At 42.2% G+C, this 15,393-nt stretch overlaps 1 protein-coding gene across 1 annotated transcript in view; it reads right to left on the bottom strand.

Moving 5' to 3' along the window:
* Positions 1–15,393, bottom strand: part of LOC141761066 (solute carrier family 24 member 2) — a 51,140-nt gene that overhangs the window by 21,988 nt on the left and 13,759 nt on the right. Inside the window, exons 3-5 of the mRNA XM_074624275.1 lie at positions 7,455–7,493; positions 5,595–5,703; positions 3,053–3,067 (exon numbers count right to left, since the gene is read on the bottom strand). Of these exons, the coding sequence (XP_074480376.1) occupies positions 3,053–3,067; positions 5,595–5,703; positions 7,455–7,493 (163 nt within the window). The remainder of the gene's footprint in view (positions 1–3,052; positions 3,068–5,594; positions 5,704–7,454; positions 7,494–15,393) is intronic.

Below are 15,393 nucleotides of genomic sequence, written 5' to 3'. Positions count from 1 at the left end.
TTATGGTGAGCACCTCATGCCAAAATGCCAGACTTGGCAGCCCTGAAAACACAACCTAATGAGATGAAAACACATCCTATTGCAGAGTGTCTTGCTCATCTGCTGCACTCCCGGACAAGTGCCTCAATCCCATATGATTAGGCGATTCGGGTTTGAAGTGCACCATCGCTGTAAGGCCAGCCTCTAACTGAGGCTGCTCTGAGGGCAATTAACCCGCGACACAATCACTCGTCTGTTTGCTCCCTGCAACCGGAGACGGAGAGGGAGGCTTGTTGTTGTTTACCAGGGGCACTCTTGTCCTTGCGGTGTGACCTCTAAACCTCTGGTGAGTGTGCGTGTGTGTGCATGCCCGCTCTGTCTGCTGGGGGTTGGGGTGTCAGGGAAATTCACAGTCTGTGCTGAAGCAAAAAGGCTTTTAACATTGATTCTTTCACCCACCCGGCACAGGGTGAGCTCAGATGGGGTGGGAGGGGGTGGACATGTGTGTATGAGTGTGTGTGTGTGTTGGAGGGATGATGGAGTTGATAGGTGCTGGTTGGCTGGCCACCGTTGCATAACACTCTAGAGGTACGATTATGACTGTCAATCACCTTTTCTTTCTGAATTCAAATATTAACTCTCAACATGTGAAAGAGAAATATGTGTGCTTTAACAAAAATATATCTCATTAATGCCTCATTATATTGCAAATATCTGTTTTTCATTACACATGAAAATGCTACCATTTCAAACAGGCCTATGTGACCTTGATGTTGGTTTTTATATGTATTCTATTGATAAAGAATTTAGAAGAACCGTGTTAGGAAATCATTAAAAGCCTTCAGCAGAATGTCAATATTTTATATCTGCATAAATGATAAATATATTTCCATTGAACAAGGGATGGGAGGTCAGCGACAGTGAGTTATTGAACCATGTGATCAATGGGGCCCTGGGTCACCACACAGACAGTGCTGCTGGCGGCGGGGGAGCAGCGGTATGGGGCAAACTGGAAACGAATGGATTAACCGCTCATACTAAATGGCTGTTAAAATAAGAGAATTATTATAGTATAGAAAAATCGAAAAAGACCCTCATGTAAGTTAAGTTTCTTTTTCCTTTATTGTTTCCTTGTTTGCTTATTCATTTCGTCCTGTTTGGGTATAAATTATGCCCTCACGTAATCCCGCACGCGCATGAACCTCATTTGCTGCCGCTTCCGTGCTCTTCCAATAAAACAGCTCGCCACATCGTCTCGCCAGTTTACCAATAAGCGTACCGTCTGCCAACATGGGTGCACCGTGGTTTACCCAAATGACCTTGTCCTCTCTGTGCTCGGCCTGTGGAGGGCTTTGGGGCGACGTCTGCTCAATAAAAATTGCCCAACGTCAACAAAGATGTCCAAGGCCGCATTGGCATTTGTTGAGCGATCTTTCTAGTCTATCTCGGTGAGATAATGATCTGCAGCAGAGCGTCTGATGAGATCGCTGATCTGTGCCGCTATATTTATAGCACTTTACTGCACCACATCATCGCAGATTATGTAAACGGGGGGAGAGTGTCAGATCTTTGAAATAAACAAGGCCAAATATTCAATCTATTTTAGTTCTGGTGGATTATTGTTTAAAATGTATTAGGGCTGTCAATCGATTAAAATATCTAATCGCGATTATTCGTATGATTGTCCATGATTAATCGCAAATTAATCACACATTTTTTATTTGTTTCAAAATGTACCTTAAAGTGAGATTTGTCAAGTATTTAATACTCTTATCAACATGGGAGTGGGCAAATATGCTTGCCTTATGCAAATGTATGTATATATTTATTATTGGAAATCAATAAACACAAAACAATGACAAATATTGTCCAGAAACCCTCACAGGTACTGCATTTAGCATAAAAAAAAATGCCCTGACAGCCCTAAAATGTACGTATTTCATACATTTACCACTACTGTACGGTCTGCGGTCGTAATCAAGCACCCATCTTCTTCCATACTGAGGTCAACCATATGCAAAGACTCACCGCCAGAGTTCACATCTCAGGGTGATAAATCTTATTGAGGGGCTTGAGCCAAAGGCGTGCACGCAGTCTGAATTCTGAGTGCTGTTTCGGGAGGCTTGTTTCAGCCATCCACCGAGGACTCAGACAGCCGAGTGAGAGCCACTCTGCCCTTCTCCCTGCCCGTCTCTCTTTGTAGTTCAATATTTGATGCCACTCCTAAGTGATATTGTTTGTAGCTCCGCGCTGATGGGAAAAAAAAAAGAGATGTGGGCACTTGTGCCAGGAACTAACTGTACCAGACTATTACAATGTTCTCTGCAATGAAAAACACGCGGGATTAAAGGTCTATTATTAAACTGAAGGACATTTGCGATAACGAGAATAAGAAAGCTGTTGATCTGAATGCTGAATAATTTACTGTTACTCTCAAGGAGCATGTGAATGCTTAAATCGATAACAGTTTAATGGGAACAGCTAATTGTAAAAGAGGGGGACAAATTTTAGACGGTTGCAATGAACTGCTTATTGACAAATTCCTGACATGTGAGGAGGACTGATAAAAACAGCTGACAACCTTTCTCCATCTGCCTAATACACAAGTTCATGAACTAAGCACAACATTGTCAAGTTAACATGAATCTCCGTCTTCTTCCTAGACCACCTGCATGTTTAGCTAAATGTCTGCAGGGTAAAAGACCTTCACAAACCAGGAGTTGGAGGACAACTCGGACAGGAAAATAGATCACTTCTTTTGGGCCTCCGCCTGTCCCACAAAGCTCAATAATACAAAAGGGGTTCATAAGAGGAGAGAGAGGATTAGGGACAATGGGGGGAAACAATGCAGAAATGGTCACCAGGGAGAATACATCCACAGAAGAGAATGAGATATTTGAAGGAGAGAGTCTGCAGGGATGGACAGTACAGAATTGACATACAGCACAGCGGCGCTGGGGAAATGTAGGGGACACTTCGGGCAAGAGAGTTGCCTCCAGGCTGTTGGAATGAGAACAAACATATTTGTTTTTTTTGGGATGGGGGGGATACAGAAATTAGAGTAGTAACTCACCAGAGTCAGCAAATTCTGAGGGGACAGTAGAAGAAAGAGAGATAGGAAGACATAAACAGAGAAAAGATAAATCCAGGTGATATTTTTAGTGTGATAGCGCACATTAAATCATTGATATTCCAAGATGAGAGCCAATAGTCCATTATATTATGCTGGTAAAAAAAAGATTTGAGCTTAAAATAATTTGATATTTTGGACTTCTTTTTGCTTTCTTGTTAGTTAGACGAGAAGTTTGATACCGCTCATACTGCCAGCTGTGATGTCACTCAGACGATGTAGTAGGATTATGCTTAATTTAAATTTGTTAAGAGGAAGGGAGCAATTAAGTGATGACGAGTGTTTAAGTCAGGAAAAATCCCATAAACACAAACACACACACACACACACACACACACACACACCTCTAACTACCCCCCATACCCTAAAAGTCTAACAAGTGAAACATGACCAGTTCCCAGCACGAGCAAAACAACCTCAGACTTTCCTTCGGCTCGGAAGCGCGGATGACTTTATTTTGAGAAACATCTATAAAAAATGGATGGATGGAGTCCTGCCAGCTCTCCCTCCCAACCCCCTCCCCCCGGCCACGCTGAGCTACACTTAAAACCTAAGAGCAAGGACAAGCAGCACAGCCTCCGTTAGATGGATGCACACTGCTAGCTCACCAACAAAATGCTCCTTTGCATTAATGATATCAGTAAATGTGCATAAAACACGGGGTCGCTCATCTCTGAACCTCATCTCTGGCCTTTATTGGGCGCTTACGGTAAATTTGGATCAATGGTATAATTTAATTTGTACCCGAGACTAATGTCGTTATGCGTTCGCTGGATGTGTGAAAACTTCCAACATGCGACATTGAAATTTAAAAAGTGTTGCTTTTCTTCTCTCTGGTAATTCATTAAATCCTCGTGTCATGTCACACTGTAGCCGTTGCTTCAGTGCATTCATTTCCAGTCAGTAATTTGCCAAAAGACTCATCAGTCAAATCTGGTGGAACGTCTTCACAGAATTTCACTGTTTGACCATTTTAATTCCACTATAAAGACACATAGTAAATTTATTTTGACATTACTTTTTACATGCTTGGTAGTGATTTAGACTCGACTTTTGCACGTACAATCCGGTCTATTAATCTTCATGCTGTCAAACAAGCAGTAAATATTTCAGTGTGCCATCATCAGTGCATGCTAGATGCCCCTTATTAAAAGACCAAATGACAAATAGCTCTACAAGGAGTGGCAGGGTGGAGTATGCATAACCCTCTCTTGTACATATACGACCGGCCATACAGACTGCCATTCCCTCAGTCGGCTATGATTTACATTTTAATCACTGAGATGGAAAGATGAATACACTCAGAAACAGGACGCCTTTGGATTCGCAACGAGTTGATGCATGTTAATGGGCACTTTAAGGCCCGTCTCGGCACAGCTTATTAATCTTTCCTGAGCTGACTCATTCTGGGTCTGGCTTTCAAGGAATGTAAAGTCATTTTCGGAGAAAGCTGAAATGCCTCCTCACTACGGAGCAGACATCTGCTAATGCGATCACATCCATCCAGAGGGGAAATATTTACTCCGATCATCGTTTTATGCTCATAAATGGCTCTTTGGCCTCGTCCGGTGTGGTCTTTTGTTTCTGTAGTAATACTGACACTTTTAATCAAACAAGATAAACACTGTAAATGCATTTCTAGGCAAATTAAAAGGAAAATGGGAGATAAAAACCACAGGAATTAGCATTCAACATCATGAGATACTGCTTCCAATTCAAAGACCTTTCACTAAAAAAAGAAGACACTGATGACAAATTCTTCAAACCCCTGTTGCCTGTTTGCTCCCCATTAACGTGATTTTTTTCCCTCCGTCTTTTCGTGGTGGGTTGAGAATGGAATGACACTGCACCTCCCCCGGCGTATTAACATATTCATCCCCTGCGTCGAGCACTGACACTGCCGTTTTACATTTCCTTTAGCTAAGCTAATAGGCCTTGATCTTGGATTAAAGGAAAATGATCTTCCACCTCGGCTGCGCTCTGACACGGAACCAAGCTCGCCTTGTCTTGTACAGACTATTTTTAAAAAGGGATCCAGGCATATAGGGACCAGGAGTACATCCTAAATATTAACGATGGAGATACTGAATTTGAAGGGGTGCATAACATGGGTACTTGTGCATGGATGAAAGCCAATATTTTTTTAATTGGACTGTGGACTGAATTGCCAAAAACACCATATGGATGCTTGGTTCTGTTATTCGTAGCCAAGAATGTGAGCTCAAGTTCAGGATATGAACATCTTTTATGTGCTCATTATATAGTTTTCTGCCAGTAAAGGTCTTGACATGTACATTTCTGATACATCTGAAAACAGGATTTAGGTTATTTTAAGAGAAAAAGACAATGATGACAAGTTCAAGGCAAGATCAACCTGAAAATAAACAATTACAGAGTTCACAGAACATCTGTGCTGAATATCCTGCGTGTTAGACGTGAAATTCAGCATTGAAGAGTTTTCTACGTGCAGTTTTGTCAGTCTTACCTTCACTTAAAGGGTCCAATGTGTGAATCATCAGCTGGAAAATGCTGTTCCTCATCAAGCTGTTGTGCAGGGAGGCGGAACTACCCCCCCTCTGAAGCCGAGGCCTGGCCTGTGAGGGGACAAACAAGGTGTCAATCAAATATCCTCCTGCCTGGGATGGGACTCTTTAACCTACGTTTCCCACTAGCAAACTAACTATAACTACTAGTTCTTATTTCTGTCGTAAAGCACATATGCTGATATTAACATCAGTCTATCAATTGTAAGCACTTTACTAGAGCCATTTCTAATCCAAGCTGTTTGGAATATGATTCCCTATAATCCTCTTTTGCATAAAACCCCTCAGCGGAACCTGCAACCCAGTAAAACTACCGTAAAGTGCCTCGGCTTCTGAAAAAATATAAGCCCGAGACGGGCATTCACAGTTTAAGTGGCGTATGAGTTCTTTCTCCCGTAACAACCCTCGCCAAGGTCACTCCAGCAGTCGAAGCCGAACTTGAGAACTGGCACCGTTGCAGGCGGCAGCTGTTTGGAATGTGTTCGCCTTTGGCTGCCCACAGGTGACGCGTAGGCCCAGGAGGTGTCAGGTGATAATTCACAGGCCCATATGGGTGCGAGCGGGAGGCAAAGGGAGACACGTATGGCGGGGCTTGTGTAAGATGTGGCTTCTCAGTGTGACCCTGAAGACTCTCCTTCTGCTGTTTTATCTGCTTCCTTTACAACCCAGATGAAAACTGAACACTCTGGCGTGCTTTTTTGGAAGTTTAAAAGCATTAAAGGTCACATATTATGCAAAATGCACTTTTCCATGTCTTTTAAACATCAATATCTGTCCCCAGTGTGTCTACAGGCCACCATAGTATCATAAAAGACCATCCTCTCTCTTTTTCTCCTCCTCCGTTTGTCCGGAAATGGGTGCAGAAATAAAAATTCGCTTTTTTCCTAGTCTTCTGACGTCATTAGGCAGAAATGCAAGCCATATATGGCTTTCCTGTTTCCAGTGAAACAGAACAGCACCCCCCTCACCCCATACCCCGGCTTGGTAACCCCGCCCACGGAGTAGCCGGCTCAGCAAGCTGCGTCCGCCATTGTTATTTCGACTGTTTACTAGTAAACATGCTGAAAGGAAAACCCGCTTGTTCTGTTGTTGGCTGCAATACTCCACACAAAAGCTTGCACCATGTACCCACTTCGGATCCTCTGAAGACCCAGTGGATGGACTTTATTTTCGCTGGTGCTGTGCCCAGGTTTATAAACTTTATTCTAGCTGCTATCTCTCCACTCGTCTCTCAGAGAGAGAAAGAGAGAGAGAGAGAGCTGCTCCGGGAGGGAGGGGGAGGGTGACGCTGTTGTTGTTGAGGAAGTTTGATTGACAGAAAACGCTGACCAATCAGAGCAGAGTGGGAGGAGACAGGCTGTGAATCAGTGGTTTTCAGACAGAGGCTGAATTAGGCTCTGAGGCAGGCAGACTCAGGCTGCAGTATGAGAAGAATAAAGGGTTTTTTGAACATTGCAGCATGTAAACATGTTCTAGTGCAACATTAAAATACATCTATGAACCTGGAAATGAGCATAATATGTGACCTTTAAAAGAGTCTTAGGTTTCCTAAACACATGCTCCTTCCTCGGTTGTCTTTTGCATGCTGCGTATAAAATGCAACTGTTGGGGGGGGAAAAAAGGCTTCAGAAAACACACGGAGCTACTCTCTGCACACAGGGAGGCTGAAGGTTAGAGATAACAGTGCTCATCTCTTGTTCACAGTATGGTGGGAGAAACACAAGTTACGCTACTACATCTACACAGAAACAGGGACAGACACAGAAGCAGACGGGGAAGAGTGTCAATCAGACAGGACCTACCGACAACTTGCTCTCATCTTCTGGCGTCTCAGGAATCGCCTTCTCATCCAACACAGAGAAAAGAAGAAGTAAAAGGGGGGAGAGAAAGAGAAAACAGGACATAGATGTGAAGCATGCCGCACACAACCAACACAGACAAGATGAAAGGACGATAGAGAGAGACATTACGGCACGGTAACAGTGATGGTGATGACTGACTGTGATGTAAGTGGACAAGACTTGAGGGACAGATTCCTCCCCACCGCTGTGCCTTCCTACTGTGGCAGTCGCAAGCTGAGCAAGATTGTCTACTTGAATTTCCTTGAAATTCATTCAAAAACATTTCAATTTCACTCGTGAGCAAAGGACGTTCTCACGTATCTTGGTACTCGCTGTAAAGGGAGAGTGAAGTAATGGTGAAAAAAAGGATGAAACTTTTCAAATGAAAAGAAATAAGAGGTGAAAATAGTTTGACATTTTGGGAAATACACTACACATTCTTGCCAAGAGCTAGCGGAGAAGATTGATACCTGTGATGTCTATGTTATGGTAAATACGGAGATAAAGTCAGCAAGTGGTTAGCTTAGCTTTGCACAAAGAGTGTTAACCTAGCCTGGCTCTGTTCGAAGCTGTATACAAGAAGTGGACGTAGCCACCGTGACGTCACCCATTGGTTTGTGGATTGCTGTTTTGAAGCCTCGAGTTCTGCATTCTTGCCGCCACCATCTTGGTTTCTGGCCGTCGCCATATTGTTTTTTTTTTTGCAACCAGAAGTGACACGAGAGGGTGGAGCTAAGTACAACCGAACGCTGAATAAGACATTTTTGGGAGACCAAAATGTTACAATTAACTTCCATGAACTGAAAACACACTGTGAAAAGGTTAAAGTTGTGAGAAAAAAACACGGACAACTCCCAGACCGGACAACGCCGTGGTAGCGACCTGTCAATCACAAGGTAGTCACGCCCTAAAGCATCCCCTGCTTTATGGTCTATCTGACTCTAAATGGGACCATAATTTACTAAATGAACATCATGCTGTATTGAACAAGACATGAAACTAGCAAGTAAGACCATAAACTCATGTTTACAATGTTTATGGAGATACAAAAGTATGTTAATTTTCTCATAGACTTCTATACAATCAGACTTCTTTTTGCAACCAGAGGAGTCGTCCCCTGCTGGCTATTACAGAGAATGCAAGTTTAAGGCACTTCAGCATTGGCTTCACATATTTTGGTTTAATAAAAAACTAGTCCTTTAAGTAAAGTAAAGTCTAGCCTTGACCCGATTGGTCTAAAAACTCGAAAACTTTGTCCTGCAGGTTCAGCGCTGCCAGTTTGAATGTGGTGCCTCTGAGAGTGGGCATGTGCCAGATCACACCAAAGTGACTCCAGTCTTTTAACAATCACTCAATTCTCTGCCATCACTCTCAGTGGGCCTATTTGGCATGTGCAGTATACTGTAACATCTATTTTTGAAACAAAAGCCTTTCACCAACTGCCTGACTGAACTGCGCTCACTTCATCTCCAAGTGTGTTTGTGTGTGAAATAACAGTCGCTTAAGGCCTCTGTTTCTAGAAACAAACACAAAGCTTTTGTTCAGATCTTAGCAGATCAAGGCTTTGTTTCACAGCCTACACAGTTTTCAGACAGAAATGTTGAAATGTGAAATATGGAGGCACTGGTGTGTGTTGATAAAAGTGCACAATGCCAAATGAAATGCAGAAAATTATCCAGTTTGATCTTAAAGAGGGTTTAAAGATTCAGGGCAAACGTACACATTTTAAGACAGACGGGGCCTTCAGGCTCGCCAACGCAGCGATTCATTTGCATGCTAAATGACGCGGCACTGCACTGAATATCAAATCTCTTGATAACGGTGCAGGAAGGAGGGTTGTGGTGTCAACTCCGGTTCATGAGTTGAAAGCTCATGTGGGTGTTGGCATTCCACCCAACACATTTCTGGATTTAAAAAAGATAATTAAATTGCTTATAGCAAAATTAAGAACTTAATAGATCTAATAAAATTCACTTTAAAGAGGACCTATTATGCATATTTTCAGGTTCATACTTGTATTTTGGGTTTCTACTAGAACATGTTCATGCTTTAATGTTAAAGAAACACTTTACTTTTCCCATACCAGCTGTGCTGCAGCACCTCTTTTAACCCCCACGTCCCTAAAACCCCAGTCTGCTCTGATTGGTCAGTTAGCCTACTGTTGTGATTGGTCAACCGAACCCAACTCTTCAGACTCCACTCCAGCTCCACTCTAACCAGCTTTGTTTCAAGGCGTGCCAAACTCCGCAAGACAGGTATTATGGAAATGGGTTACTTTGTGACATCACCATGTTACAGAAGAAAAAGAGTGACTTCAATCAAGGCATTTCAGGCAATTCAAGAGCAGTGTTTCTGTTGGGGAAAGTAACTCTCTTTGCCGTGGACTTTGGACTTTGCAGACCTTTTACCTGCATAAAAAAACTATATAACACGAAAGGAAAGGGAAAAAGCACAAAAGCATAATAGGTCCTCTTTAACTTGAAAAAACGTTTAATGGGAGCTGGTTTCATTATGAGACAAATCCACCACTACAGCTATTGTGAATGTCAGTGCCCACTGTGTCCTGCTGTTTCTGTTTAACAGCCCATAATTTACCATACATTAGGTTTGCCTCTGTATAGCTACAGAAATGAGGAAGCTGAAATTAAACATGTGCCAAAAAAAAAAATCAAGCAGAAACTGAGCTAATCCTGAGATTTTCCACAGAGCTATTCAACTATAACCTCATTTTTTCCCCATTTCATATCTTCAGGGTAATTCCATGCACACTCGAGGTATAATTATTCTATTTAACTCCCTATCACCCTCCTCAAAGGCAAAGTCAGGAGGGTTAGGAGAGAACAGGTGAATGTGCCAGATAGAGATTACGCCGTGGGTCGCTCATTAAGCCAGCGTTAAATATTATGACTAATAATCACATAGGGAGATTAGTATGTTCTCTGGAGTTTGTGTGTTCTCTAATACCGGCGGCTCTGCCTTCCAGTTCTTACGTAATGTCACATCAGGATCCTTCTTGGAAGCGGATCAGCTGAGGGAGATAAATATCCCTCTGCAGCCGCATGCATGTAACGCCGTGTTACGGAGAATTATCGATGGGAGAGTGTGACATCATGCAAAAGTACTTCCGCTTTCGCCACTCAAATTGCCCACAGCTTAAAGGGGGGGGGACTTTCGGAGGAATCTGAGCACGGTGGTGAAATGCTGAGAGCAGATCTGGAAGTCCTGACTTTCGAAACATCAGCGGCGGATTATAGGACTTCTCATATGCAATCTGAGCGCACAAAAGGGGTCTATTTCTGGATGAATTTGCATTTCCTTTATGCTTCGACATCCAAGCCAAATTACACAGGAGAATAATAGCTTCTTTTTTTTTTTTTTACACACTTTGCAAATGGTGGAGTTTGATCAAATCCATCATGGCTGTGCTTGATCCTTCAAATCCTTAATATACTCCTTAATATACAATGAACTGTGATAATAATCGGCGTTACATTTTATAAATCTTATGAGCCACTTTCCATATCACTTCTCCCACTTAATTTCCTTTTAAGCGCTGCTTGGTTTTCTGACAGTGCAGGGAATAAAATTCCAAAATCGAAATGTGAATCATACGCGGGGGACATCATTGGGGATACTGCTTCTCAAAAATGTGTTACACTTGGTACTACTGTCATTACACAACGTATCCTCATACAACCTTTAGTTTGATTTCTTAGGAAAAGTTATTCCTCATTTTTCGTGCATTTTCCTACAAATGTCCAGCAACACGTGACGCATGTGTCAATTACCGCCTCCAGATTTTTCAAAATAAAACAACTTAGTTAGGTTTTGGAAAAGATCGCGGTTTGGGTTGAGATAACACTGGAAGTGGTGTAACGTAAATACGGAAGTTACTTGACAAATAAATCCACATTGACTTCTGGTTTCACAGGGTGTATGAACACCGGTCTCCTGGGCCAAAGTCCGCTGCTTCTTTACCCATCCATCCACCCCGATCTCCTCCCTACAACTGCGTTTGTCGTTCTTTATACTTCCTGGTTCAAGATTGGGTCAATTTCGTGGGATATATCCGAATTACAGTGCATTACTTTTTCGTAGGTATAGCTACGAACGGCGTATGAGAACAGCCTGCATTATAATACACCATTTAGCACATACATGTTTTGGGATTCTCACAACTGCCCTCAATGAATTACCTCATGAATACTGTGAGAATTGGACAATGTTATGTAGAAACTAAGAAAGCATCTCCTAACACTAACAGTTTATACACTGTCTTAACTAAAGTTAATACAATAAAGACTCTGAACTAATTTCAGTGTTTAGCTGCAAAGACTGGCTGACTGGATTCAGCTTCCAAACGATAATCATACTTTTCATGTGGAAATCAACACAAACTTTAGATTAAAGGACTGCTTCGATAATCTGGGAAATATGCTTATTTGTTGAGTGTACACACGTCTGTATGCTAATTATCAAGCTACTTCAACTATTAATAACAAACAGGCCCCTTTACGTTGTATTGAATGGTCGTCACACTAATGCGAAGAATGTGCACAAGCCAAGAATTAAGCCAGACAGACGGGCGTGTTGAGATAAAAGTCACATTACAGTAGATCTGACATTTCTTGTGTGATAAATTCTCGCGTATTGAAACTGTAGTAGATGTGGATATGCTATAAATAAAGCATCTGGGAGTCTGTGTATGTAAAGATATGTGACAGCCTTGGCTTGTTGAGCAAACTTGCAAAGTGAAATCTTGCACAGCTCCAGGCATTTGCCTGCACGTGCTTACAGTAGGCGGCCTGTCTGTCAGAGCATGACAGAACACCCTTCGAGATTTGTCCATCTAGATTCATCGTGTTAGAGCTAAACTGTTGAGCAGTACAACTCTCTCTCTCTCTCTCTTCCCCCTCCCCCCTTTCCCGTTTTGCCTGGAGACGATAATGATGATCTTCAAGGAAAGGAGGGAAAAGATGCACAACAAGTCAAGAAGCCATCCACTTGCTAATTAGTAACCCCTTCATTTTTCTAACAAGCAGAACTAATTACAGGAGCTGCCACGACGCTGATTTCCCACAAGGCAATGCTCACCAGGACTAAGACAAAATTGCTTCCTATTACTCCCCTCCCTCCCATGAACCAATCAGACTCAGGCTTTCGGGAGACAAATAGGGGAACAAAAACTGCAGTGTCATGTTTGCGAGCGAATGTAATCCCCGAAAGCTGGGTGTGATCAGGAACAAGTCATTTCCCTATCAGCACTCCGTGTGCTTGTAGTTTATTGTAAAGTCAGTTACGGACTCTTGAGTGTCCCAAAAGTGATTTATTCACCGGTATGAATTTAGATTGTGCATGTGCAACATAATGTTGTAGCTGAGTAAATACAAGAGGTAGATTAACGACCTACTGCAAGCCTGATCAAAAGTGTAGTTTGTCGTTGCCGTCAGATCAGAGCTGGTTTTGATCTGCAGTTGCAGTAAACAATGAAAGGCTGAACAGGGTTCTTTGTTTCTTCTTGTTTTCGACGAACAAAAGTTTCTTCCAGGAGTCTGCATTTATATTCTGCAGCGTGTCCGCTGTGCTCCTGCTGCAGCACCGTCTGCCCCAGATTTTTTTTTTTTTTAGCTGGCCTCTCCTGTTTATCTGCATGACCTGAGAGTTTCTGATGAAGTTATTTCTTGTCTTTTGTTTGGGTTCAGCTATACCAGTACTGGTCCTACTGTCCGTACAGAGAGAAGTGGTTCCCAACAGGGGCAGCCAGACCAAACTCAATTGTTGAATGTGGTCCAAATCTAGTTGCCCCTGAGGCCAACTGGGCAGTCATGCTTTGTTTCCAGGTATTGGTTACACACTGTAACATCCACAGTTATTTCCAGTTTTCTCAGTATTGCTGTAGCTGATGATGTATTCCTACGTATATCAATGAATAACTATGAGAGTTTGATTTTCCTCTCTGTCTCTTAGTGTACCTCTAGCTAGCACGACTTCCCAGTATTTATGCATTATGCACAGATGACGTTACGGATAACTTCACTTCAGATGGGACAACAAAAACAGAGCCAGCAGAAGCTGAGAGGTAGATGCATCTGTGCTCCAGCTGCCCACCAATGTAAACTGAAACCAACATGCAGTACTATGCTGTATTAAGTTCGCCTGGATTCTGAGATCGTTGTCAATGTTATTAGCGAACAGGAACTCACCCGTAACATGATGAGGAGCTCAAGGTAACGGCTAAGTAAACATGCTTGCTCTGCAACCCGGGCTAGTTTTGACACATCCCAAATCTAATATGCATCCTAGTATGCATACTGTAGGTGCTGACAGGATATCTGAAGAGCTGATTTCTCTGTCAGTACAAATGGAACCAGGAAGCTTGTACTTTTAATGGACTGAATGGTATTGATATTGCACACAATTTACAGTGAAGTTTTATTGTAAGTGTGTGTTCTCCAACCAGTAGACCGGCTTACCTGCCAGATTTATTTGTAATGTGTATTGACAGTCATTTTCATTATTATTTTAAGTCCAAAGATCCAGCTAAATGATCAGTTATAATTTGATCTTTAAGCCATTTCAAACCAAGCACAGATTTTCGTCAGAAAGATTCACATGGAAATTTATATAAACTGATTTTGTGGGTTCCTATGAATGCTTGGGCCTTGGAACAATGGGCGTTTGTTTTCGGGTTAATGGACTGTCGGACAAACAGGCTTTTTTTGGTCCAATGGGACTTTTTTCGGACTATTGGTGTTTCGGAATAACAATGGGCCGTCCCCTTCTCAACACCCAGTAATGCACGACAAACACTACAACCTCAACAAACCAAATAAAGGACAATATATGGCTTGAGATCGCCCAGCAGCTGTGATATGATAAAGATGGTAATGTAGCTGATATGCACTTGCTAACGTTATATGTTGGTCATGGAACGGGGCTAGCAACAACAGCTAATGGTATCATTAGCATCAAATTTGGGGTCTGATTAGTTTATGTATTGTGTAGTAAAAATTAACCCCTTAGATATTCTCTGTCTGTGTTTTTGTTGTGTGCTATGGACACGGCTCTATTTAGGAGGAAACTCATTTGGCTTCTGATGAAAATGGAACACGGCAACCAATAGTTATTCTATCACTCAATACTTTCCGAGTTCCCCAGCCTGTCTGTGGCCCCAGGCCCATTTAGTCCTTTATGTAAATCTTTGAAAATGGCTTACAAATATATAGTTTCACTTTTTAAAAAGGCTCAGTAACTTCCTAAAACAGCTGGGTACTGTAGTTTTTAGCAAACATTAATCAAACAAGAGCAAATAGTGCATTTGTTGGGGACTATTTTCAGCTGCGGATTAATACACACAAATTGTTTAATGACCGCAGGACTGTGAATGAGGGATTGAGTCAAAATAGTGTCCACATTCAACCAAATGAAGGAACATGTCACCCAGTGCAATAGTGAGACACAATGATTTTTTTAAATTGTTTTAGACTACAAAGGGGCTCTATAGCACAGAGAAGTAAGATATCAGGCTTTGGATATGTTCATTTGATTGGTTTTGGTCTATTTGTGGGATTTGTTGGCAATAAGAAAAATATAGAATTTCACCACACTTATCCTTTAATTTAGTTTTGCAATTAAATACAACTGAAATATTAATTAGCAAAGCCAACATCATTGAGTCTGTTCTGTGGTTGAGTGTCTCATCTAGGCTGCAACTATTACTTTATGGCACCTCATTCGCATAATCCTGACCACTGACTTGCTTTGTTGCTTTGTTGCATTGTCAGCAGGTTAGCAGACAGCCACCTCCTATCTGAGGTAAAGTGCACACACAGAAGACCCTTATCTAGGAGAGGAGGTGGAAGTATGCAGAGGAAGCTTCCTCCTCGCCGGTCAGGTCAGC

This window comes from Sebastes fasciatus, chromosome 22, assembly GCF_043250625.1.
Source record: "Sebastes fasciatus isolate fSebFas1 chromosome 22, fSebFas1.pri, whole genome shotgun sequence".
Classification (NCBI taxonomy): Eukaryota; Metazoa; Chordata; class Actinopteri; order Perciformes; family Sebastidae; genus Sebastes; species Sebastes fasciatus.
Note: the sequence above shows the minus strand (reverse complement) of the source record. Positions and strands in the feature narration are given on the sequence as shown.